At 39.8% G+C, this 22,961-nt stretch overlaps 1 protein-coding gene across 1 annotated transcript; it reads right to left on the bottom strand.

The window, feature by feature from the left end:
- Positions 1-2,006: 2,006 nt before the first annotated feature.
- Positions 2,007-11,840, bottom strand: LOC119777754 (follistatin-related protein 1-like). The gene is made up of 11 exons (XM_038276753.1): positions 11,694-11,840; positions 11,517-11,588; positions 8,909-8,998; positions 5,388-5,517; positions 5,274-5,297; positions 5,035-5,168; positions 3,888-4,006; positions 3,701-3,813; positions 3,499-3,609; positions 3,328-3,425; positions 2,007-2,434 (listed from the first exon to the last, which is right to left on the bottom strand). Exons 1-11 carry the CDS (start codon positions 11,823-11,825, stop codon positions 2,411-2,413), a joined length of 1,047 nt encoding a protein of 348 aa, XP_038132681.1. The 5' UTR covers positions 11,826-11,840; the 3' UTR covers positions 2,007-2,410.
- Positions 11,841-22,961: the final 11,121 nt, after the last annotated feature.

Genomic DNA, 22,961 nt, shown 5'->3' with positions numbered 1-22,961 from the left:
GATTTCTCTCACTTCATTTGCATCTTAATCTTTCTATTTTGGCCTCCATTCGGCTCTTAGGAGTTTCCAGCTCAACAGTTTAGGTTTTTGTTGATTTCTGTTCATGTCGTGTCTTTTACTGTTGAGTAAAATGAGCCATGTTTTTAGCTGCTATTTTTATGTTAAAACAAGTGTTCATTTAATAAGGGCTTACCAATATGCTAAAACCAAAAGAAGCTAACATTTTTGTATTTCCTGATATGCTTTTTACATTTGATTACTAAAGTATGACAAAACAGTCTTTTAAAACAGTCCTCTATTGTCTACTGTCAATAGTCTCTTTATAAACAAACCAAGCTAAAGAAGCTCAAAGGGCCCCAACAGTCGTTCCCTCTGGAACAGTCGCAGAAGGTTAGGAATGAATTATCTAAAATATAATGGATTTCTGATTTTGAAAAAATATTGAATATAATATTTGACCAAATAATGTTTTATTTGCCTTTTGGATATACCTTGTTAATTGGTTTGAACACATTCCAATGGCTCCATTTTACCACCCAGCTGTTGAGGGCCCCACAGGGAATCTCCTGGTCCTGACACCGTGCCATGTGCTAGTCTCTCCATCATAGGCTGGTCATCGTCTCCCCTTCCTTTAGTGCAGGACTCAACTATGTAACTAGGGAATGCCCTGACTTTAATAAATTGTGGGGAGAAAGCTGAGACCGGCAGAATGGGTTGGAGATGGTAACTGCATGGTCTCTTCCTACTCTCCTCGGCGGTAAAAAAAGAATTCTGACTCTGTGCCTTTCTTTCCTTGTTTTACAGTGTTTTAGGTGTTTGAACCTGATACTCACTTAGCTGATTGCTCCTTCCTGTGTTTCCAAAATGACGACGGCCAAAGTAAATAACCCAGTCCTTCTTTTCACTGTAGACAATGATCTGCTTCTCTGTTCTCCATTTTTCATTTGGATGAAATAATAGCTGCATGAATCATGACAGCAGACAAGATAGAGGAGAGCAGGAAGCGGGGTTACCGATCTACTCGCTCTGGAGAGCAGAGTTCGCTGCTTTTAGATGTTGGCACAAAAGTCTCCAGTAGCAGAAAAAAGTCACTAGATTTGGCGCTAGGTGGTTTTCTGAAATCAATGTGCTAGAGGGGTCTGAAAAGTTGTGACTAAAGCGCTAAGTTGGTAACCCTGCTCTTTGCATCATTTGTTTTCAAATGGTTTGCAGTTGTCTGTTTGGAAACCATGTTAAGAATTGCTTTATAGTTATTGTAACCATGTTGGAGAAACTGATACTTTAAATGTGGCCTATTTGGATTGTTAAGATAATTTTTTTTAAGAGAGCGCTATTTCCTATATTATTATCTATCGATTGAAGCTGTTAAAAACATAGTCAACAAGTTATGTAATTTTTTTAAAGAAAATCTTTATTCATCATCATTATATTAAAAAGGGCAAACTGCAGAATAAATAAAAAAGTAAATAATGTGGCTGTCAGGTAGAGTGATTTAAAGTTTTTTTCAATCAGAATGGAATAGAGGCAAAAAACGAGGTAATGACTGATGGTGACTTCTCCAACTATGTAATGGCATCCCCGCTTCAGAGAGTTCCTTCTCATGGACTTGGTGTCAAAAAGAACTTCCTAAAAACATGTCAACACCCTGACATGTTTCCATAGCAACAGGACTTTAAAGATGAGCACATAAGCTAACATGTCATCTGAAGCTAGAAGGTGGGCATGGTTACATTGATGTCACTGACCAGGATGTTCTTATCTAACAGCAAGGAGAAGCTGATGCTAGCTCCACCTCACAGACTAGAAGGCTCCGCCCCTTTACTGTCCAGCCAATGGCTGTTCTGCTTGCAGGATAATGACAGTGGAGCGTAAAATAAATAGGTCAATTAAAACGTGGGACTGAGATGCATTTAGGAGTCAAAATGTGGTGATGTCACACTTTTTCCTACTGCATGTTTTTCAGATAGACTGGGTTGGACCACGATCCTAATGTCAGACCTCATCTAAAATGTGGGACAGAGTCAGCAGAAGTTCAACAAATCCTAATCCTAACCAGAGTTGGTTCATGGAGAAACTTTCAGAAGTAACCAAAAACCAAGAATATGCAGATATTTACCCCTCAAATTATTCTGAGTTCTCACCCAAACCTCCTTCTGAAACTTGATCAATATTATCCAACTGGCATTGCTAAAATCACATATCAGGATAGTCACTGTAAAGGAGTTTAATAATAAACAAAAAGGCAAAAGCTGCACTCTTAGAAATATGAAATCCTAAATCCTATGGTAGAAATGTGAACGTCTGGTGAAGAAGTCCTTCCCAAACCAGATCCATCCCATCTGAGTCCAAACAAGTCCAGTTTGGGAAAAGGTCAGCGCTTAACAGCTTCACTGGTTTCTGTGACGCTTCCTCAGCTGCCAGTGATGGAGATCTCCTGGAGATAATGTGGAAAATATTCATGTATTAGTAATCAAGGACACTTATGCTTAAATCTTATTAAGATTAATCGGCAGCTACTAGAGCTTGTAACTCAAAAGTCATTAGCTCATTTTTCAATTCTAATAGATTTTTTTTCTCAATAACTTAGTATTTCTGTTCTGCTTTTGCTGATTAAACATCTCCCATCTGAAGCAGGTGTCTACATGTTATTATATTTTAAACGAATAGCTTATTTATTCATTGATGGTTGCATTCATTGATATGCAGCAATTGAGTTAATTCCTTCCCGCTATCATTGCAACCCTAACCCCTCCTAAAGGGGAGCAGAAGATCTTGCCTGTTCAGCCGGGCCAACAATTCCCTCTAACCACCTCCTTTCAGAGACATAGTAAGGTATGGGGCATTGCAGGCTAACAAAAGAAGCCAAATGACCCCCATTCCAAAGGGGTGGTTTGAAAAAGATTCCTAGATGGAAAGAGAAACGTCTTCAAACTTGGAAAAAAAGTCCAGTGGATTGTTTTTGAACTTTTTTTGGAATTCATTGATGTTTTAAAGGAAATATAAACATAAATATTTAGTATATTATGCATGTACATATATATATGAAGACCAAGTGTGATGTCGTTCTATTCGTTTCTATTCCATTCTAATCTATTGAGATAAATGTAATTAATGGATAAAGTAGTTTATTAAAAACAAACATTATTTCCCTGCTTTTCTCTCATGCCTGCGGGTCAGAAACCCAAACAAAACATCAACACTTTGGATGTAACTGTGGTCTGCACATTTAAAAACAAGACATGAGATTTTGCTTCATTGTAATAATTTCCAGTGAACTACTTCAATCCAGTTTGAGATTATAAATACAGCTTTACAAAAAAATAAAACCTGCAAAGCGTTGAGTTCACCCACTGTCCTCGTCCACTCGTCCTCCGTCATCGCTTCTTCTTCTCCTTCATCATCATGCTTCTGTTCCAGACGCCCCCCTGAAAGACGATAAATGGAGCCTCTCTAGACTTGCATTTAGATGCAACCCAAACTGCTCTTCTTCATGCTCACCATCGCAGGTCAGGGCAGTGCACACCCAGTTTCCACAGGCACACACACACTTGTTGCATTCCCTCCGAGTCTCAGCTCCATCCTCAAAGACCTCATCCTCCAAAGCACACTCTGCTCAGGGTGCAAACATGTCACAGGAGTTAGACGCATTGTCTACCTTTCCAACTGTATCGTACACTTTAAATGCTCAGCATTTGCCTACTTCTTTGCGTTGGTTGGTAGGTGGGGGTCAGACAGTTGAAGAACTCAGATAGACTGAGTTTCCAGTCTAGGTTTTCATCTGACAGCTCGATTAAAGCATCGACACAAAGAGACCTGGGAGGAAGAAGAGGCTTTCAGGAATCACTTTTACTTTGTAGATCCAGCTGAAGTATCTGTAAAATAAAGACCTCAGTAGGTGGTTAGTCTCCTGACTATTGGAGTAAATGAGTTTCAGAGCGCTCTCATTATGACTCAGGAAGCGCAGGAACTCTTTGGAATCCAGCAGGGAATCTCCGTCATCATAGCTCTGCAATGAAAAAATACATTTATAACAAACTGGGACCCCAGTTTAAAAAAGATAATGATTTATGAACAGAGGCTTTTTTGGCCGTTCTGCCAAAGAGGTTCAATTAAAGAAAATTGAATGGTTAAAATACTGATGGGTGGGATTACCTGAACTTAAATCTCACCAGGAATTAAGTTTTTCTCAGAAATCTGCTAGCCTCGTGAGACCATCCTGATCTCGCGAGCTTTCAAGATTTCACTCGCTAATCAGTCTGGAGACTCTCCGTTGAAGAAAATTTGGAGCCGTTCACCAAACGAACGTCCAATCAGCGTTGGCTTTGAGGCGGGTTGAGGTGTGACGCAAAGAGAAGCGCGACAGTTCAGTCTAAAGAACATGGCGGCTTCAGCCGATGAAACTAGCGTTAGCGTGGCTATCGAGCAAGTTTAATCGGAATTACAGAGTATTTCTTCACTGAAAGAAGAGCAAAACACTGCTCTGGAGGCTTTTCTCAGAGGAAAATATGTTTTTGCTCTTCTCCCGACTGGTTTCACCAAGAGTTTGATCTATCAATTGGCTCCTCTTCGTCGTCGCTCTTTTAAGTCATATGCTTCGTTGATCTGATTGGTTTATTTGGCCCGTCTATCACCAACATAGGCCAATCAGCTAACCAGTATTTTCGCCCCTTCCCAAAATTACCTACGGAAGGTTTCCAGATGGATATGCGGAGCAAAGACCTGGTGGTGTCAGGTTAGAAATCTGCTGCTGTTTAGGCCGTACCAGCTGGCTTAAGTTTACAGGATTTAAACCAGCAACTAGTTATCATGTTAGGATATTGAGCAACAGATAGTTAGTATAACAACCAGCAATCTGCATCACAAAATAGTAATGCAATTCTTCCTATCGCTGTTGTGCCATTTTTTCCTAGCTTTTAAGGAAACCATGTATTCCAATTTAAGATCAGAGTGTGGAAAGAATAAACAGTGTAAAAAGCTCATATTACATGAGCTGTAAAAAACTCATGTTAGATCATTTCATAAAGATGTTGTGACCTGAAAGTACATTTGTAGGACATCTCTGGGGGAGGAGGATGCGTTTGTGGCCAGACGATCTCGCTCCACCTCTGAGTAAATCCAGTGGATCGCCTGCTCCCTCAGCCGATCACGTTCAGACAGGAAACACACGACTAGAAACGGTGCAGGCAAAACATCCACACGTAATCAGAGAAAAACAGGCGCCACCCTGAAGGTTAAGATGCTGGGTCTAAACGTTGCAATATGGCCTCACTTACCGGGGCTGACATCTGTCTGCTTCCCTGCATTTCAGGAGACAAGAGGAAGAAACAAACAACACAATGATGTGTGCACAAGATGAAAGCAGCGTTTTTTTAAAGGTGTGTACTTACAAACACACTGTCCTCTGTGGGCCACGTGTAATTTGGTCTGGGTGATGCATGCGTCTCTGTGCAGCTCACAGTGGTTCCTGTATGACCTGCCATTGCTGCCACACACCCAGTGCTCTGATTCCTCACAGCGCTGCAAACATTAACAAAGTTAAAACACAAAAAGTTGTTGTTTTACAATCACATGTTACTGATTGTGTGTGTGCATGGGGAGGGGATCAGATCAGATGAAGAAAGAGTCCTGGCTAAGTCTTGTCCTTCTAACTCAGGGCCATCTTTGTTTAGGGCCACCTTTGTTTAGGGCCATCTTTGTTTAGGGTCATCTTGTTTAGGGCCATCTTTGTTTAGGGCCACCTTTGTTTAGGGTCATCTTGTTTAGGGCCATCTTTGTTTAGGGCCATCTTTGTTTAGGGCCACCTTTGTTTAGGGCCATCTTTGTTCAGGGTCATCTTGTTTAGGGCCACCTCTGTTTAGGGTCATCTTGTTTAGGGCCATCTTTGTTTAGGGCCATCTTTGTTAAGGGTCATCTTGTTTAGGGCCATCTTTGTTCAGGGCCACCTTTGTTCAGGGCCACCTTTGTTTAGGGTCATCTTGTTTAGGGCCACCTTTTTTCAGGGCCACCTTTGTTTAGGGCCATCTTTGTTCAGGGCCACCTTTGTTTAGGGTCATCTTTGTTCAGGGCCATCTTTGTTCAGGGCCACCTTTGTTTAGGGTCATCTTTGTTTAGGGCCATCTTTGTTTAGGAATATCTTTGTTTAGGGCCATCTTTGTTTAGGGTCACCTTTGTTTAGGGCCATCTTTGTTTAGGGCCATCTTTGTTTAGGAATATCTTTGTTTAGGGCCATCTTTGTTTAGGGTCACCTTTGTTTAGGGCCATCTTTGTTCAGGGCCACCTTTGTTTAGGGCCATCTTTGTTTAGGGTCACCTTTGTTTAGGGCCATCTTTGTTCAGGGCCACCTTTGTTTAGGGTCATCTTTGTTTAGGGTCATCTTTGTTTAGGGCCACCTTTTTTCAGGGCCACCTTTGTTTAGGGCCATCTTTGTTTAGGGCCATCTTTGTTTAGGGTCATCTTTGTTTAGGGCCACCTTTGTTTGGGGTCATTTTTGTTTAGGGCCATCTTTGTTTAGGAATATCTTTGTTTAGGGCCATCTTTGTTTAGGGCCATCTTTGTTCAGGGCCACCTTTGTTTAGGGCCATCTTTGTTTAGGGTCACCTTTGTTTAGGGCCATCTTTGTTCAGGGCCACCTTTGTTTAGGGTCATCTTTGTTTAGGGTCATCTTTGTTTAGGGCCACCTTTTTTCAGGGCCACCTTTGTTTAGGGCCATCTTTGTTTAGGGCCATCTTTGTTTAGGGCCATCTTTGTTCAGAGCCACCTTTGTTTGGGGTCATTTTTGTTTAGGGCCATCTTTGTTTAGGAATATCTTTGTTTAGGGCCATCTTTGTTTAGGGCCATCTTTGTTCAGGGCCACCTTTGTTTAGGGCCATCTTTGTTCAGGGCCATCTTTGTTTAGGGCCATCTTTGTTTAGGGCCATCTTTGTTTAGGGCCATCTTTATTTAGGGCCATATTTGTTCAGGGCCACCTTTTTTTCACATTTATGTGCAAATAAGGAGGTAGCTGAATTTTAAAACACACTATGTCCACAGCCATTACACTCAGTAATGACTCAGACATGAACGCTAGCTAGTTCTTGTTTTTCCTTCCTCAGAAAATATCTGATTTCCTCTGATAAGCTTGGCCCTGCTGGACTATAAAGTAGATGTTAGCAGCTTGGATGGATGCAGATTTTATTTTCCAGCCACTAGTTGCTAGTTAACCGGTATGTTGACTGTAGCAGCATACCTCTGACTGGAAAAACCGATAAAGCAAGAAAATCCGCCTTTTTTACTGATAAAAAATGACATCTAAAGCCCTGTTACATCTCATAGTTTGCATTAGCTTAGCCTCTGCCTTCATTTTTCTAACATTTTCATCAGTGGGTGGCAGTGACTGTGTGACAGGTCGAAGTACACTAGCTTTCCAGAACCAACGGAGGACCAGAACCCTTTCCAGGACCCTACTGTGACTCAGCATAGCAGCAACACAGAATATGCAAAACTGGACCTTTGCAACCTGTTTGACAAACCAGCTGGGCCTCCACCACCATATGAAGCCACATCTCTGTCTGCACCTGCTCCTGCACAGCAGAACAGCACCCACTGGGCCTCACAGCTATTGCTCCGATAACTCCCAGCCTGCAGTGAACTCCACCCTAGCTGAGCACCTGAGGAAGCAGGGGGAACCTGAGAGGAAAGCTTAGGAGTTGGAGAGGATGGAATGGGAGGTGCAGTCTCACAGCCGCGGACCAGGAGCCATGCGTCAGAATAATTGGCCCCCCATTGCCCTCATTCATCCCGTTGGTCCCTGCTTCTACCAGGACATCAATGTGAAGATCAGGCTGCGCTTCCAGCGTACTGTGACTATTATGTAATACTTCTGGATGTTCTGCGCTTTCACCCTGCTCTTCAACCTGATCTACTTCCTGGTTTTGACAACAATAACTGTTCAGGTTTTGGTCTCTCCATCCTCTGGACTCTCCTCTTCACTCCCTGTTCCTTATTTATAAAGCCTTCAGGATTGATAGCTCCTTCAACTTCTTTATCTTCTTTATCTTTTTCTTTATCTTCTTTGCTCAAGTCGGGTTTTTGTCATCATGACTATTGGAATCCCTGGATCAGGACCAGGATTCAGCGGCCATGGGGGTTTTCCTGTTGAAGAAGATCCACAGTATGTACAGGCAAACCCAGGCCAGGTTCTAGGCTCAAGGCTGAGATATCCAATCAGACCGTACGCCAAGCAGCTGCCTCTGCTGCTCACTGCACTCAATAGGACAGCAGGATGAGGGGAGAGCCAGGGATTGATGACAGAGCGCCTCTAGAAAGCTAAAATTCAGCAGTCATGCATGAGTTTTCTGATTTTTGAAAATGTATAGGAGAAGATGCAGACAATGCCAAACTTAGTGAATCAAAAGGTAGAAATTGAAGTGGTGATGTACCAGTCATTGTATTGGCCTTCAGTGTCATCTTGACAGCTTTCAGTGTAACCAGTGTTTGTGCTGGACAGAGGGCTGGGGGAGGGAGACCGGGATTATCTAGATTATGTCAAAGATGGAGCGTTTAAATTGGGAGTTTTGTGACTCAGATCACAATGCTGGGCTGGTGTTGCCACTTTGGTTTTGCTGCATGATGCAAATATCTATGCATCAAACAAAACATTGGACTTCCACTCACTGCTCCAGTTTTTATGCTTCACATCAAACAAACAGGATGAAGACACGTTTTCAACACAAGAAACAAATACTAACTTTAATTACAAATATCAGGTTGCATTTACAGTTATAGACACTTTTACATACATTCTTTTGTGCTTCTTTTCCTTAGGATAAATATTTCCCTGTTTGGGGCTGAACTTGTGATGAAGCATACATGTCAGTTTAACCTACAGATATTACAAAGTTTAAATAACCCAAAGAAGTCAGAACTGTACCTGTAAGCAGCGACACTCTGGTAGTCCTCTGTCGGTGGAAACACACTCCCTGCCTGCTCCACAGAAAGTCTGAGCACATGCAGACGGATCCTAATGCACACAAACCCACAGACATTCAGCATAGCCCTGCGTGTTAAAAAGTCTGTGTGTGGAGGTAGAGGGGGATTACAACTCTCTTTCACTCTCCAGATGGTGACCTTTAACCCCAAACATGAATGACAAGGGTTCAAAAGATACAGCTGCATAGCGGTAGATGCTTTAGGATTCCTCTTTGACATTTGTTGCTTTAACACCATCAAATTAAATAAAAATGTTATAACTGTTTGGTTCTATGCTGTTAAACCAAATCATAACCCCTCCCCCAAAAGGTTTGAAACATAACTTTACTAATTTCTTTGATGATTTCTTTCAGATTGCAGTTTTCTTTATTGAATTTTTTCAAAGTCTATTAATTAAATTTAGTTTTACAGAATTTTTGTTATTTTGTTTTTTTCAGATTCATAGTTTTTTGGGAATTGCATTCATTTAAATCATATTCTCTTGACTTTAAAGCCTATAAATACGCCTGTTCTTGAACAACGAAAATATTGCTGAAGTCCAGCAGACCAATAGAAATGCGTCTTCACTGCTCAGTTTAAAGGAAAGCCCGCCCCAAGGTGGTGAACAGAATGCGATCTGGAAAACACAATTTGAAAGAATGCAATTCGTAAAACTCAATACAAGAAACGAAAAAAATGTAAGATAATGTTTGAAATAATAAAATATGAATAAAAAAAGATCTAATAGTTTAAATGAGGAAAAAAGTTAAAAAGAATATCTGTTTTTTAAATGTACTTTTTGGGATTGATTTTTTTTTTTTTTTTTTTTTTTTTTTACAAAATTCCTTTGCTTTAGATTTACAAATTAAAAAAAATATTCTCTTGCAACAATAATGGAACAAAATTTACTCCATAAAAAGTACAAAGTACTTTAATGTGGGTTAGATGAGGAGATTATGCTGGAATGTAAATATCTGTTCCCTAAAATAATGATCATTCCTTTATTATAATCCAGGTTAAAATGAGGCAGCAGTGAGCTACAATACACAACTCCCTGGATTAGAAATAGGACCATCCATAAAACCTACAATCTAGATTTGAAGATCCCGAGTGTTGCTTGTTCAGTAACTGTTGTGAAAGTCTTTTAAAGTAAAGAGAGAATGATGTCAGGTTTATGTATTTAGAAAGAAATGTCTGCTCATGCAGAGATCCGGCGTCTACCTCAAACGCTCTGACACAAAGCACACAGCTGCCTGCCCGTCGCCTGCAGCCCAGCTGACTTCTGTTGCCTTAAAGAGCTGCTGTTGTCTCCCAGCAATATGCTGCCCTCAGCTGTACTTATTACTTCATGCCTTATCTTGTTCCCTCACAGGAAGTCCTGCTTTTCATCCAGCTGAAATAGTGGGCTTTGCTCAAGGACATCACTAAAGAAATCCTCTAAATATTGTTCTTTAATTTCATTTAAATCACTGTTAATTTTACATTTGACTTTCAAAGACTGTTATTATTTTTGTGTATAAAAAACCCAGACAAAGTTGGTTCAGCCTCTAACAATAATGAAAGAAAAGCCCTAATATAAACATATCTGTTAATTTACTGAATGATTTTGAAACAATTCGCATTTAGAAAGGCTTTAAATTAAACGGTCATTTCTGGCACGGTGAAAGCTCAGTAATTCTGTGCGTATGGGGTGAGATAACTGTCAATAAACATGTATGTGACCAATGGGCTCTATGCACAGCTCCACTACTTCCTGAATTTAATGCAGCTCCTTTGTTTCCTGTCTTTCATTACTGGACGAACTGATTAATCCAGGTGTGTCTGGCCAGTAACTTAGGTCATACACACCTGGATTAATCAGTGCATCCAATCATAAAAGACAGGAAACAAAGGAGCTGCATTAAATTCAGGAAGTAGTGGAGCTGTGCATAGAGCCTATTAACGTAGCACAATTTACATAATTACAATTATATTTGTTTTTGCTCCTAGTCAAAAAAATACAAGTAAAAATTACATTTTTGAGTTGAAATCACTGATTTGCAGCCTTACAGATTACACAACGTAATGTCAACACTGAGCAGTAGTATTGGGCATGAAGTAAAGAGAATGGGATCTTTAAAACCATCTCTGGAAGAATGCTATTTATAAATCTCATTCTGAAAAAATAACATTTTAAGATAAAAAAAAAAAAGATTAGGAAGTAGTTTTCTTCTTCAGTTAATTTTTTTTACATTTCAATTTATAAAATGTGTTCTTTGCTTGCCAAAATAATTGTACCAAAATTCACCCCATACAGGACAAGCATGTTTTCTTTAAAACCATAAACAACCCATTCTCAGATAAAAACATGCTTAAAACTTGCATTTTACATGTCAGCACCTTCTTACCTCATGTTTGTTGTGAAAAACATGAAGCAGCAGCTTATTCAAGCCTAGACTTGTTAACAGAAACACAGCTAGTGTTTACAGTATCCTAGCATACCAATAACTCATCCTCAGAGAGCCTCTGCCTTCTTTTTAAAAAGTCTTTTGGTTGGTGAAAAACAAAAAAGTTGACCCATTAGTGTTTACCTTAGCAATAGGAGATGGAGATGAAGGAGAAAGGAGGAGCCAAAGAAGCAGCAGTGCAGAAATATTTTTCATCTAAATAAAAAAAAATTCAAACATCAGAATGTTTGAAAATCACCAAGAAGGAAATCATACCTCATTTTCATCTCTTTTAGTTTGAAATAATGATAAAGAACAAACCTTAAATCTGATGGTGAAGAGGCAGACTCTGCAGAGGAGCAACATCTGAGGCGGAGTGAGAGAAAAGAAAAGGATTGGGAGCAGAATGAGAAGCAGCTGTCCTGAGTCGGGCCGCCCCCTCCCCTCCAGCATCTGCTCTCTTCTTCTGACCCAATGTCAAAGCATGCAGCTGGCTGATGTGTTCAAATGGTTTAACAGCCAGAAACACAACCAATTGCCTCAAACCTGAATTTACGAGTATTTATTTAACTGAATGTCTTCAGGATTTGAATGTAGTTTATAATTATCCTAACAGGATCTGACCAACTCCCGTTTTTTATTTCATTTAGCCTCCTTTACAGCACTATTAAATTGTATTCATCTACCTACAGGTTCCATTTTTTAAGACAATCGACGGGTTTTCCTCTCCGCTGTCGTTTTATTCGGTTCGTTGATAGATTTCTGCAAAGTCATCAATCAGGTTATCCTGAGCTATCTCTATAGTTATGCTGCTATAGGTTTAGACTGCTGGAGGACGTAGGGACCACTTTTCATCATTCTGTTTCATTCTTTCTGTATTTTTCCATTCTGCAGTATTTTAGAAACTTCAATTATAGATTAAATAGTTGGGTCTGTTTTTCAGTGTTTAGTCCAGTTTCTCTGTGTAAGGGATTTCTGTGGAGTTCACAACACAAAGACGCTAATATCTAGTGCTCATCCAGGAGGAGTGAATCCTACAAAGTCGATAAAAAGTTTGAACCAATCTGACTGGATGATCTGTGTGTTGTTATGTGTTGATTAAATATACTACATTACCCATAATGCACCAGGCAATAGGTCACCTGGGAGACCATGTACTGAGATTGCAGTTGGTCAATAAAGTTTTGACATAAAACCCACGCAGACCGTGTGCGTCTTTTCATTAATGCACTACACGGCATAAATCGTCTCTGTAAACGCCTTGAAATAATGTGTGTTGTGAAATGGAGCTGTATAAATAAACTGAATTGAATCCTCTGATTCATCTGTATATTTGCAGTCACACAGAGTACATGTGAAGAAATTATTCATCCTAATAAAGTTCAATGAAAAAAACCTGTGTCTGCTTTATATTTTATTGCTCTGCATGTACAATATAAATTTCATATTATTTGGATTTAATGTGAAGTAACAACACAAAGTAGCAGAAAGTGTTGAAAATGAAGACAAAATGATAGTTGAGGTCTAATTATTTTTCATTTTACCAATAAAAAACTAGAAAGTTTGCATTTTTATAGCTCAATCTTTGCTTTGGTATCACTAAATAACATCATATCCAAAGAACTGCCTTAATCTTTGTCCAACTGTCTGTCATTTTTTCATTTTTTAATTTAACATTCCCTTTATCATAATTTATGCTTTAAAAATGTTATTCTTTAGTAGAAGCTGTAACAGTACTAGTGAAATGAAATGACTGGTGTTCTTCCTCCAGTGACATTCCTTTCAAGGATGCAGTACTACGATGAGGACGCCAGGGGGCCACAAAGGACTACAGTAATTAGCTGTGCCTGTTCTTTCCCCCTACAGAAATAAATAAATAAATAAATAAATAAATAAATAAATAAATAAATAAATAAATAACCCTATCTCTCATACAGGAGTATATAGGCGGATTCTGTTGATAGATCATCTGCCATCAAAATTCTAGAACTGCATGTTCCAGTGGTTTCACTGGGAGACTTCACTGGTTGAAAAGTTCAAGTAGCTCTCAATAAAAGAAATCCTTTTAATGTCATTTTTAGCTTTTAAAAAAATAAAGCCAAGAAAAAAAAAAACTTTAAGGCAAGAAAAGAGCAACAACATGCAGAGAGTTTAAATGATTAGTGGATATTGTGTAGATTTAAATTAAAAATCAGTCTTTTTGTCATCTATGCAGGTTTATTTCCTTTTTCAGGAACCATCAGTAAAACTGGCAGGAACAGCTTATAACAGTCCTGGCTCCATTCAGGGTTTATACTTTTCCAAAGGCAGTAAAAACCATAGATATCCATAATATCTATTATTATGGATATCTATGGGGAAAAACCACTGACACATCTCACCCCAGTCATGACAAGTTCTCCCCTCTTGAAGGCGCTACAGAGCAGTGTAGGTCAGAAACTGTTCTTCTCCTGAACCATCACTCTAATCAAATCTGATTCTAAAAGTCAGAAACAACTTTGATATGATAACCCAGTAACTCTGCCTCTATTCACTCTCTGTTTACTGGATCATTGTTCAATTTACCCTCTTTTTAATTTATGTTCTTTTGTTTCTAGATTTCTTTAGTTGATGTGACCCAGTCCATTCAGGGAATCCAAAAGGTCTGAAGTGCTCTCTTTCTCTATTTGTTTTGCTTCTTGTTCTTGAAGCATCGTAGTGTCAGCAGTGTGACTGTCAGCAGTGCATCCAAAGAGACACAGAGCTACTGATAAACCCACCTTCTCACCCCCCGCTGTGCTGATGTAGTCCCCCCTAAATTTAGTCCGCAGAGGTCAGGATGGACGCCTGCTCCTGCTGCCTTTCTTTGTGTACGTGTTCTCTTTAGAGGAAAGGAATTTTATCGCTGATAGCAGAGGTGTGGTGCAGGCAAGAGGACACTGAAATCTTTACACCTACAGATATCAGCACCTACTTGGTGGAGCTGATGAAGAAGTAATGACAAGAGCTGAAGTCTAAATTCATTACAATGAAAAACAGGCTTATAACAAGCTTATTGTGAACTGATAGTTTTTTTGTGCAGAAATAAAGAAAAAGAGAAGAAGAAAGAAATTTCTGTCATAATCACAGTAATCTAGTAACATGAAATTTTTAAAATCAAAATGTATGTGAGGGACCAAACTTAAATAAGGACAAAATGTGTTCAAAATTTGAAAAAGTGCTTTCATTTAATTGTGTAAAAAGGGTTAACAAAGGCTCAAAAGCAATACAAAATAACTTAAATACAGAATCTGAGTCCAACTTAACTGAGGTCAACTGAGGATCCAACTCAAACAAAAAACTGACCTGCAAACAAAGAACTAAAGGCTGCTTAAAAAGGGATGGAGTAACCCAAGGCGACAAAAAAAGCCAATAAATACAAAATTAACCATTCTATGAAACAAATAAAGCAAAACTAACTTACTTAGCAGAAACAATAAGTGAATATTTAAGTGACAAACTAATTGAAAACTTCTTGAAACAAGTCTCCCCCGTCAGTCTTTCAAAAATGGTACGCTCCAGATTTCCTTCTCCAGCTGGTTTGTATCAGCAGCACCTCAAACAAAAGAACAAGTGTTAATAAACTATTCAGACAGACATTAACTAAAGTGTGCACCCATTAGAAAATACCTGTCTAAAATAACCAACTTAAACATAAATTGTAATATAATATAAAGCAAGAAAAGAAAATACTAACACGATGTGATGGTGGGAGGATCATCCACCACAATGTATAAGGCATATTATAAGATACAAGCAATTCAAAAATATTTCTTCAAGGAAAAGATAGACCTCTTCATGAGCTCAATAAGTATCAAGTTCTGTAAAAAGTCTGTAAACTGTGTACTGTATACTTTAACAATGTCACGAGTTGATTAAATGAAAACAGCTTGCAACAGAATTGAATACACTTTTAATTAAGGCTGAGCAAGTTAACCTCCCAATTACCATGATATTTGCATATTCATGATATTAATTCAATTCAAACATACTTTATTAAGCCCTCATTTTTTTAACCAGATGTTGTAGGTGTTGATATCTGTAGGCAGGAAGGATCTTCTGTAGAGGTCTGTCTTGCACCGGTTCTGGAGATGCCTCTGACTGAAGACACTGTTGTTGTTTAAGAATCCTCTAAAGAGGATGCTCACTGTTGTCCATAATGTTCTTCACTTCATGAAGAATTATTTTTTGTGAAATCATCTCCAGAGGTTCTAGAAGAGTTCCTACAACAGAGCCGGAACTCCATCATTCATTCTGATGCTGTTTTCCCGGCCGATGATGACAGAAGATATCACACGCGCCCGAACATACAGATAGAAGATCTGCAGCTTCTTGCTGCAAAGGATCTAAGCTTCCTGAGGAAGTACAGCCTGCTCAGCTGCTTCTTGTAGATGGCATCACAGTTACATCTCTGGTGTAGTTTGTTTTCCAAATTATTTGTCCCATTTTTGACATTTTTTTTTTAATTCATAAGCCAGTAGCACATTCTGGTTGCATGCAGCATTTTTTTATTTTTAGATTTTTTTTAAAACATTACGATGTCCTGCATGTGTGTAATTTATCAGTTTTGCTTAGTTTATTAGAAAAAAAGAGAGAATAAAGTTAAAACATTGGAAGGTTAAAGTTGTACCAGAATAAAGTCATAATAGATCTATGAGTTTAAAGTCATAACATTAAGCCGCTGTCAAACCTTGAGGATTTAGCCAGCGTATGCCTGATGCCCCAGAATCTTCTAAAATGCTGGCATACGCTGAACTTTCTATGAATGTTTTCATAGAGCATTCATAATGAGCCAGAATGTCCATGACAGCCTAACTTATGCATAACGCACGGCAGCATAATGCCCATAAAATGTCACAGGCCAGTGTCCTGAGGGGGGCAGCGATGCGCCCCGAGGCCCCCAGCCTGCATTAAAAGATTTCTTTGATTGTGGTATTAAATCAGCTGCTGTTTACCACCCACAAAAAAAAAATAAAATAAATAAATAAGAATAAATAAAAAGAAAAGAAAGAAAGAAGCAGATTCAGCGTCATGTCTGCTAGGAAGTGTGTTGGTGGTGGGCGTGAACGCAGGTAGGATCCATCACACTCACCCTCTGGCTCACCCTATGATGAGGATGAAGTCTGGAGGAGAACTGATGGTTTCCTCCTGTGAACCCCCTTTATACCAAAACGCTGCCAATACGCCATTATACAGTAGCTGGAAGTTAGAAACACGTTCAGCGCTCGTCTGGAACACCTCCGATACGTTGCTATGCGTTGGAGAGAAGTTCTGGATAAGTTACACATAAGTTACTGATGGGTTTCGGATAAGCTAGAAACCACAACTTATGAGTAACTGACACTAAATGTCAACAATCAGATAACTGACCTGTAACTTATGGCCCACGTATGAGCATACGCTGGTATACACTGGGTTATTTTAAGTATGCTCGACATACTCGCCATACCTTGACGTGTACCAGCGTGCATCAGCCTACTTCAGCGTGCTCATAACTTATAAAAAACGGACCCATAACTTATCCAAGGTTAGTTAAATTGACACGGTGTGACAAGAGCTTTAAAGAGGATTACGGAGATTTCTGATGATACTGCCACCTGTGGCCAAAACACAGAACTACAGTACTCTTCTGCTTGTTCTCGTAGCTCGTAAATCATGCTTGATAAGTTGTTTTTTTTAAACCCCGTTGCCATTGGTGTCTGAGTTAACCTGGATGCGTGTTGAATATAATGTTGATGTTAATCAATTTAATATTTTTTTGCCAGGTCATACCAATTTAACATGGATATGCTTGACGTCTCATCCTCAGAAGAGCGTGAGAAGCTGCAACCCAAAGTAAATTCAGGAAATAAGCTACAGGCTTATACAGTGGGTGATGGTTGGAAATGGACACTTCACTCACGCTCCCCGTGTTTCACGAATTGCGTTAGAAACTTGTGACTACTATAGCCACTAGGTGGCAGTCTGAGTCCATTTCGGCGTCCCATGAGTCAGGATTAGATAGGTGAATGAGCAGACTGTGAGGGGTGTGAGGTGTTGCGAGCTGATCAGATCATTGTTCCCCTGCTTTAGCGTAGAGGGTAGAGTGAATGGTCTGCAATTCAAAAGGTTGAGGGTTCGGTCCCAGCTGTGGCCGAGTTTATTATTGTTGCCTTACATGTTTTTCTATTTTTTTTTTAATCACTTGATGGCCTATGATATCAGAAATTGTACAATAACTTATTTAACTTATTTATATATATTACGGATAATAGCCTATTATGTTGTTTGACTTTATGGCGTCTTTCTTTTATTTAGATCAGCTGATGTGCGCACCTTTCCAAGGAATTTCATTAGACCATAGGGATTATCATTCTACAGCGTCAATATCTTACTCTGATAATAATAGGCGTATTGTTATACTATTTTTGTTATTTTTATTATCATCTAGCTGGTAAAATTTTCAGTTTGATCTGGAAAAGGACGCTATGATGCCTTACAACAAGCATGAAAGGCCCAACCCCCCAGGCTTTTTGGGCACATTATGCAAGAATGCTGCTTGCTGCCGCGATGAATAGCGGCGTTTCTAAACTGTTGTCAGGGATGGCTGTGACCCACCCAAAAGTCAGTGAGCTAATCCGGAGTATTCCCATTTTAAATACAGTGAACCCTCGTTTATCGCGGATGATGCATTGGTGCTGAACTAGGATGCAATTTTCTGTCAAATTGGACAACAAAATCGGGTTTGGTTTGTTCAGGGCACAGCAAATCTGATAAAGTTGACTTTGAAGAGTCTGGAGGAGGGGCTAGAGGCAAAGTCACAGATCCTGACAATTTCCACACATCTGTGAACAGCAACTCTGACCCCCCCTGCAACACCGGCTCTTTTTATTATCTTCATAGTGGAACATCTTACAGTTTCACACAGACTGATCATACTCCCTACTTCCTATCTTCATGTATGGAGTGGCTTCCTGCCTTACTGCTCCACTGTTAATAAGCTTCTTTCTGTGTGTGTGTTGGAGCAAGGTCATTTTCAGCCTTCCCATCTGCACCTGTTGTTTTCTACACTCTGTTCTGTAAATCTGCCCTAAAACATATGAAGAATAAGTTTTGCTGCAGCTTTAGCTTAGCTCTTTACTTCTGTTAGCGTAAAAATGTATAAATATCTTAAATTCTTACATGTTTCTCCAATTGCTCCAGAATCTTTTCTTCATGCCCCCTAGAACAGCGGTCCCCAACCTTTTTTGCGCCACGGACGGGTTATATGTTAGGCAATATTTTCATGGACCGGTCTTTAAAGTGTGGGGGGTAAATACGATCAAACGAAATGATACGACTGGCATAAAATCAAATACGAACAGCATAAAAATAAAACTCACTATTATGTTGAATTAGTGGGAGCTCTGAGCTTGTTTCTCAGAAACAAGCCAGTCTTATCTAGGCGTAATCGGAGACAATAACACATGTGTGCTCCTAATGTCCAGTCTGCTCCGTAGCTTTGTTTTGGTCGCTGTAACCGCAGAAAATCCTGCTTGTGCGGCCCGGTACCAAATGACTAACGGAGCGGTACCGGTCCGCGGCCTGGTGGTTGGGGCCTTTTGGAGGGTATAAGCCCCAATGTTTGGTGGTTCTCCTATAGCCAGCTTCCTTTGCGTTGTGCTAGTGGGTATGTTCTGATAGTATTGAACATAACCATGAGCTCTGCTGTGGTTTTAGTTTTACTCTATGATTTGATCAAACCTTTAACCCGGGGCTCTGGAGCCACATGCAGCCCTTTCTTTTAATATGTTGTGCAGTTTTAATATGGTGCGCAGGAGGTCAAAGAAAAATGAATGATGTTTTCCAATGCTGTAAACATTTGTATAATAAATAAATGTAAGCAATAATTTGCATCATATCCATAGAGATCAGTGGTCATAACTTGCAACCAGCGTGGCGTGGTGCTAGGCTAACAAAGCTGCGTGTGTTTCGGACCATGGATCCCAGAGGGAAAAGAAGGAAGCTAGCTGGTGAGAAAAGAGGATTCAAAGAATGGACCGAATCATTTGCTTTCATCATCAATGAAGAAGGATTGCTTGCATTTTTGCTTTGTAATGAGAGGTTGTCAAAAAATAAAAAGAATCATTTGGAAAGACATTTCCAGGAAAGGCTGCTAAATATGCAGCGACCACCAGGCTGGGAGTGAAAGAAAAAGTGTGATTGCAGAACTTCTGCATAAATTAGAGACAGGAAAGGACAACCGGGCGTACACTGGCCCAGACTCCAAGCAGCATACCCCATAGAACCCGAACCCCCAACGCCCTGCCTCGGCACCCATGGGCGGGTGCCCCAGCTATCAGGCCAGTAGCCCACGTCCATCGCCACGGGAACCCCCCCAAGATAACCGCAAGCGGCCGCTGTAGGCCCCCCTGAGGCATCCCAAGCCCCCGGGGTCAGACCCCACTTGGAGCACCCCCCCAGAGCCCCAGGACCCCACAGCCCCCCCACTACTCTAAGTGATGAAGCCGATCAAGGGAGCCCAGAGAGATCGGTCTGATGGGGATGCAGATGCTGTCTCAGGATAATATGATCCAACAACAGATCTCTGCACTGATTGATGCTGAGTTTATCCTTACTTTTCCAATTCATGAGGATAGTTTTCTTTGCGATACATAATGCAGTGAAGGCCATGCAAACTGATTTTTTTTCCATATAGCTTCCCTCAAAGTCACCCAGCAAGTGACTTTGAGGGAACATACCTGTACCCAGAATCTCTGAACCGGTGTGCATAACCATGACGCGTGAAAATAATTATCAATTTGGTTGCCTGTGCACTGTGGACAGATGTTAGATTGTGCAAAACCCATCTTGAATAATCTTTGACCTGTATAGTGCACTCTGTGGAGGATTTTGTATTGTATTAGTTGTTAATTGGGGTTTCTAGTCATGTTAAAAGTTCTTAGACATATCTGAGCCCAGATGTTTTGTTCAAAACTGACTGATAAATCCTCCTCCCATTTAGTAATAGGAAAAGATATTGTATCATCCAGTTTAGTCAGTGTCCTGTATAATTTAGACAGAAGTTTGGGGGGTTTAACTCTAGAAACTGTGATATATTAGCTGGAATTATTAAACCTCCATCAATATGCTTAAATTTATTTCTAATTATAGCTTTAATTTGCTCATATTCTAAGAATTTATTTTTGTTAATGCCATATTGCAAATTTAATCTAGCAAATGTGATAAACTCCGTACCTTCAAATAAATGATCCAGATAGTTAATACCTTTATTCTTCCAGTACGGAAAGTTTATCATATTATTGTTTTGTAGAATGTCAGGGTTATTCCAGATGGGTGTACGACTGCACGGGATAAGTGATGACTTCGTCATTTTAAGAAATTCCCACCATGCTGTCAGGGAAGAGCTGATGTTAATATTTTTAAAACATGGGTGCCGTTTGATCTTAGAGCTAATAAACGGCAAATCTGAAATTATGATATTACTGCATATTTCCTGTTCTGTGTCTATCCAGGGCTCATCTAAGGGATTATGTTTTATCCATTTAGAGATGTATTGTAATCTATTTGCTAAGTAGTAGTTTTGGAAGTTAAGTAAATCTAGTCCCCCTCTGTCTTTAGTTTTCTGTAGTGTCTTTAAGCGATACGAGGGGGTTTGTCCTTCCAAAGAAATTTAGAGATGGAAGAATCTAGAGATTTAAACCATTCGGGTGATGGTTTATTTGGGATCATTGAATTGGTAGTTAATTCTGGGTAAGACCATCATTTTAATTGATGCTACCCGACCCATAAGGGAGATCGGAAGCGATTTCCATCTTTCTAGGTCCTCTTCTATTTTTTTTAAAAGAGGGATGTGGTTGAGTTTATGTAACTCAGCTAATTTAGATGACACAGTAATTCCCAAATATTTGATATTTCCTGATTGCAATTGTAAACATGAGGGATTCTTTAGAGAGTAGTAGTATAGATTTAGACCAATTTATAGAGTAATCTGAGACTTTTGATAAAGATTTTAGTAATCTAATTACTTGAGAGAGGCAAGTGTTTGAGTGCTGGAGATAAAGTAATATATCATCTGCGTAAAAACTAATTTTATGCTCTATTTTCATGCCTTTTATACCTTTAACCACATTAGTTTGTCTAATTGCAAAAAGTGAGGGGGAGAGTGGGCATCCCTGCCTGGTGCCCCTCTGGAGACAAAAGCTGGAAGATGTTTGATTATTTGTCCTGACACGGCTGTTTGGAGGCTTTATAAGATTTTTAACCAATTTATAAAGGAATTGCCAAAACCAAATTTATGTAGATTAGCGAATAAAAATTTCCAATTTACTCTATCAAATGCTTTTTCTGCATCTAAAGACAATATGTTGGATTTAATATTTTTACTGTAGGAATAATCTATTAAATTCAGCAGTCTGCGTGTGTTATTGGCTGACTGCCTTCCTTTAATAAAATCAGTAAAAGAAAACTTGTGCGCAGTAGCAGTTTGTTTATTGAAATGGGAGATTACGGACAGAATGAAGTAATATGATGAAAAGTGGTCCCTATGTCCTCCAGTAGTCTAAGCCTATAGCAGAATAACTATAGAGATAGCTCAGGATAACCAGACTGAAAAAAAGGTAAAACATAGACAAACAGCAACACTTACCAACTACCTGCACATGAGTCCCAATTTGTTGTAAATCGCAGCTTTAGATGTATTAGAGAAGGGAGAAATGATAGCAAGATGGGCTAGTGTAAGCAGCCTTATACAAATGATGCTAATCAAAAAGAACTAAATTCGTACTGTGTGGAGAGCGCACCATTGGGAATTCAGGGAATCTGGCTATGGGTTGTCAATTTCAGACCAACAGGATCTTCAACTGAAATCCTGCAGATAGCTGCTGGCTGAGGCTCATTGTGTACAGGTGCACTCCTCTCATAGGTGCAGCACATCGAAAGCCTAATCAGAGCTGTATAAGCGGAGCCTGTTACTACTATTACTTGTGACTTTGTTCCTGAGCAACATCTCTCCTAGGAAGCTAACCTTGTCCCTGTTGATACCCAGTGTTGAATTCTGGATTAAGGCTCCATGTTGGGAAATCGCCCATTCTGCCACATGTCCCAGCATTACAGCAGCAAGTATCTTACGTTCCACTGACCCTCTGTCAAAAAACCAAGGATCTAGATTCTCATCATTGCCGAACGACCACCCTCAACCACAGCCTCGTGAGACCATCCTGATCTCGCGAGCTTTCAAGGTTTCACTCGCTAATCAGTCTGGAGACTCTCCATTGAAGAAAATTTGGAGCCGTTCACCAAACGAACGTCCAATCAGCGTTGGCTTTGAGGCGGGCTGAGGTGTGACGCAACGAGAAGCGCGACAGTTCAGTCTAAAGAACATGGCGGCTTCAGCCGATGAAACTAGCGTTAGCGTGGCTATCGAGCAAGTTTTATCGGAATTGCAGAGTATTTCTTCACTGAAAGAAGAGCAAAACACTGCTCTGGAGGCTTTTCTCAGAGGAAAAGATGTTTTTGCTCTTCTCCCGACTGGTTTTGGCAAGAGTTTAATCTATCAATTGGCTCCTCTTCATCGTCGCTCTGTTAGTACGT

The sequence above is a fragment of the Cyprinodon tularosa genome, unplaced genomic scaffold, assembly GCF_016077235.1.
Source record: "Cyprinodon tularosa strain WSP-4 unplaced genomic scaffold, ASM1607723v1 ctg127, whole genome shotgun sequence".
Taxonomy (NCBI): Eukaryota; Metazoa; Chordata; class Actinopteri; order Cyprinodontiformes; family Cyprinodontidae; genus Cyprinodon; species Cyprinodon tularosa.
The sequence above is the reverse complement of the archived record's forward strand: the minus strand, read 5'-3'. Positions and strand labels throughout refer to the sequence as shown.

Bases quoted from the DNA above. Each gene is read 5' to 3' on its own strand.
- LOC119777754 (XM_038276753.1), bottom strand. From the start codon at position 11,825: ATGCTGGAGGGGAGGGGGCGGCCCGACTCAGGACAGCTGCTTCTCATT. The intron at 11,589-11,693 runs GTTTGTTCTTTA...TTTTTTATTTAG, and splicing joins TCTTCACCATCAGATTTAAG to ATGAAAAATATTTCTGCACT. The intron at 8,999-11,516 runs GTAAACACTAAT...TGTGTGCATTAG, and splicing joins CTCCATCTCCTATTGCTAAG to GATCCGTCTGCATGTGCTCA.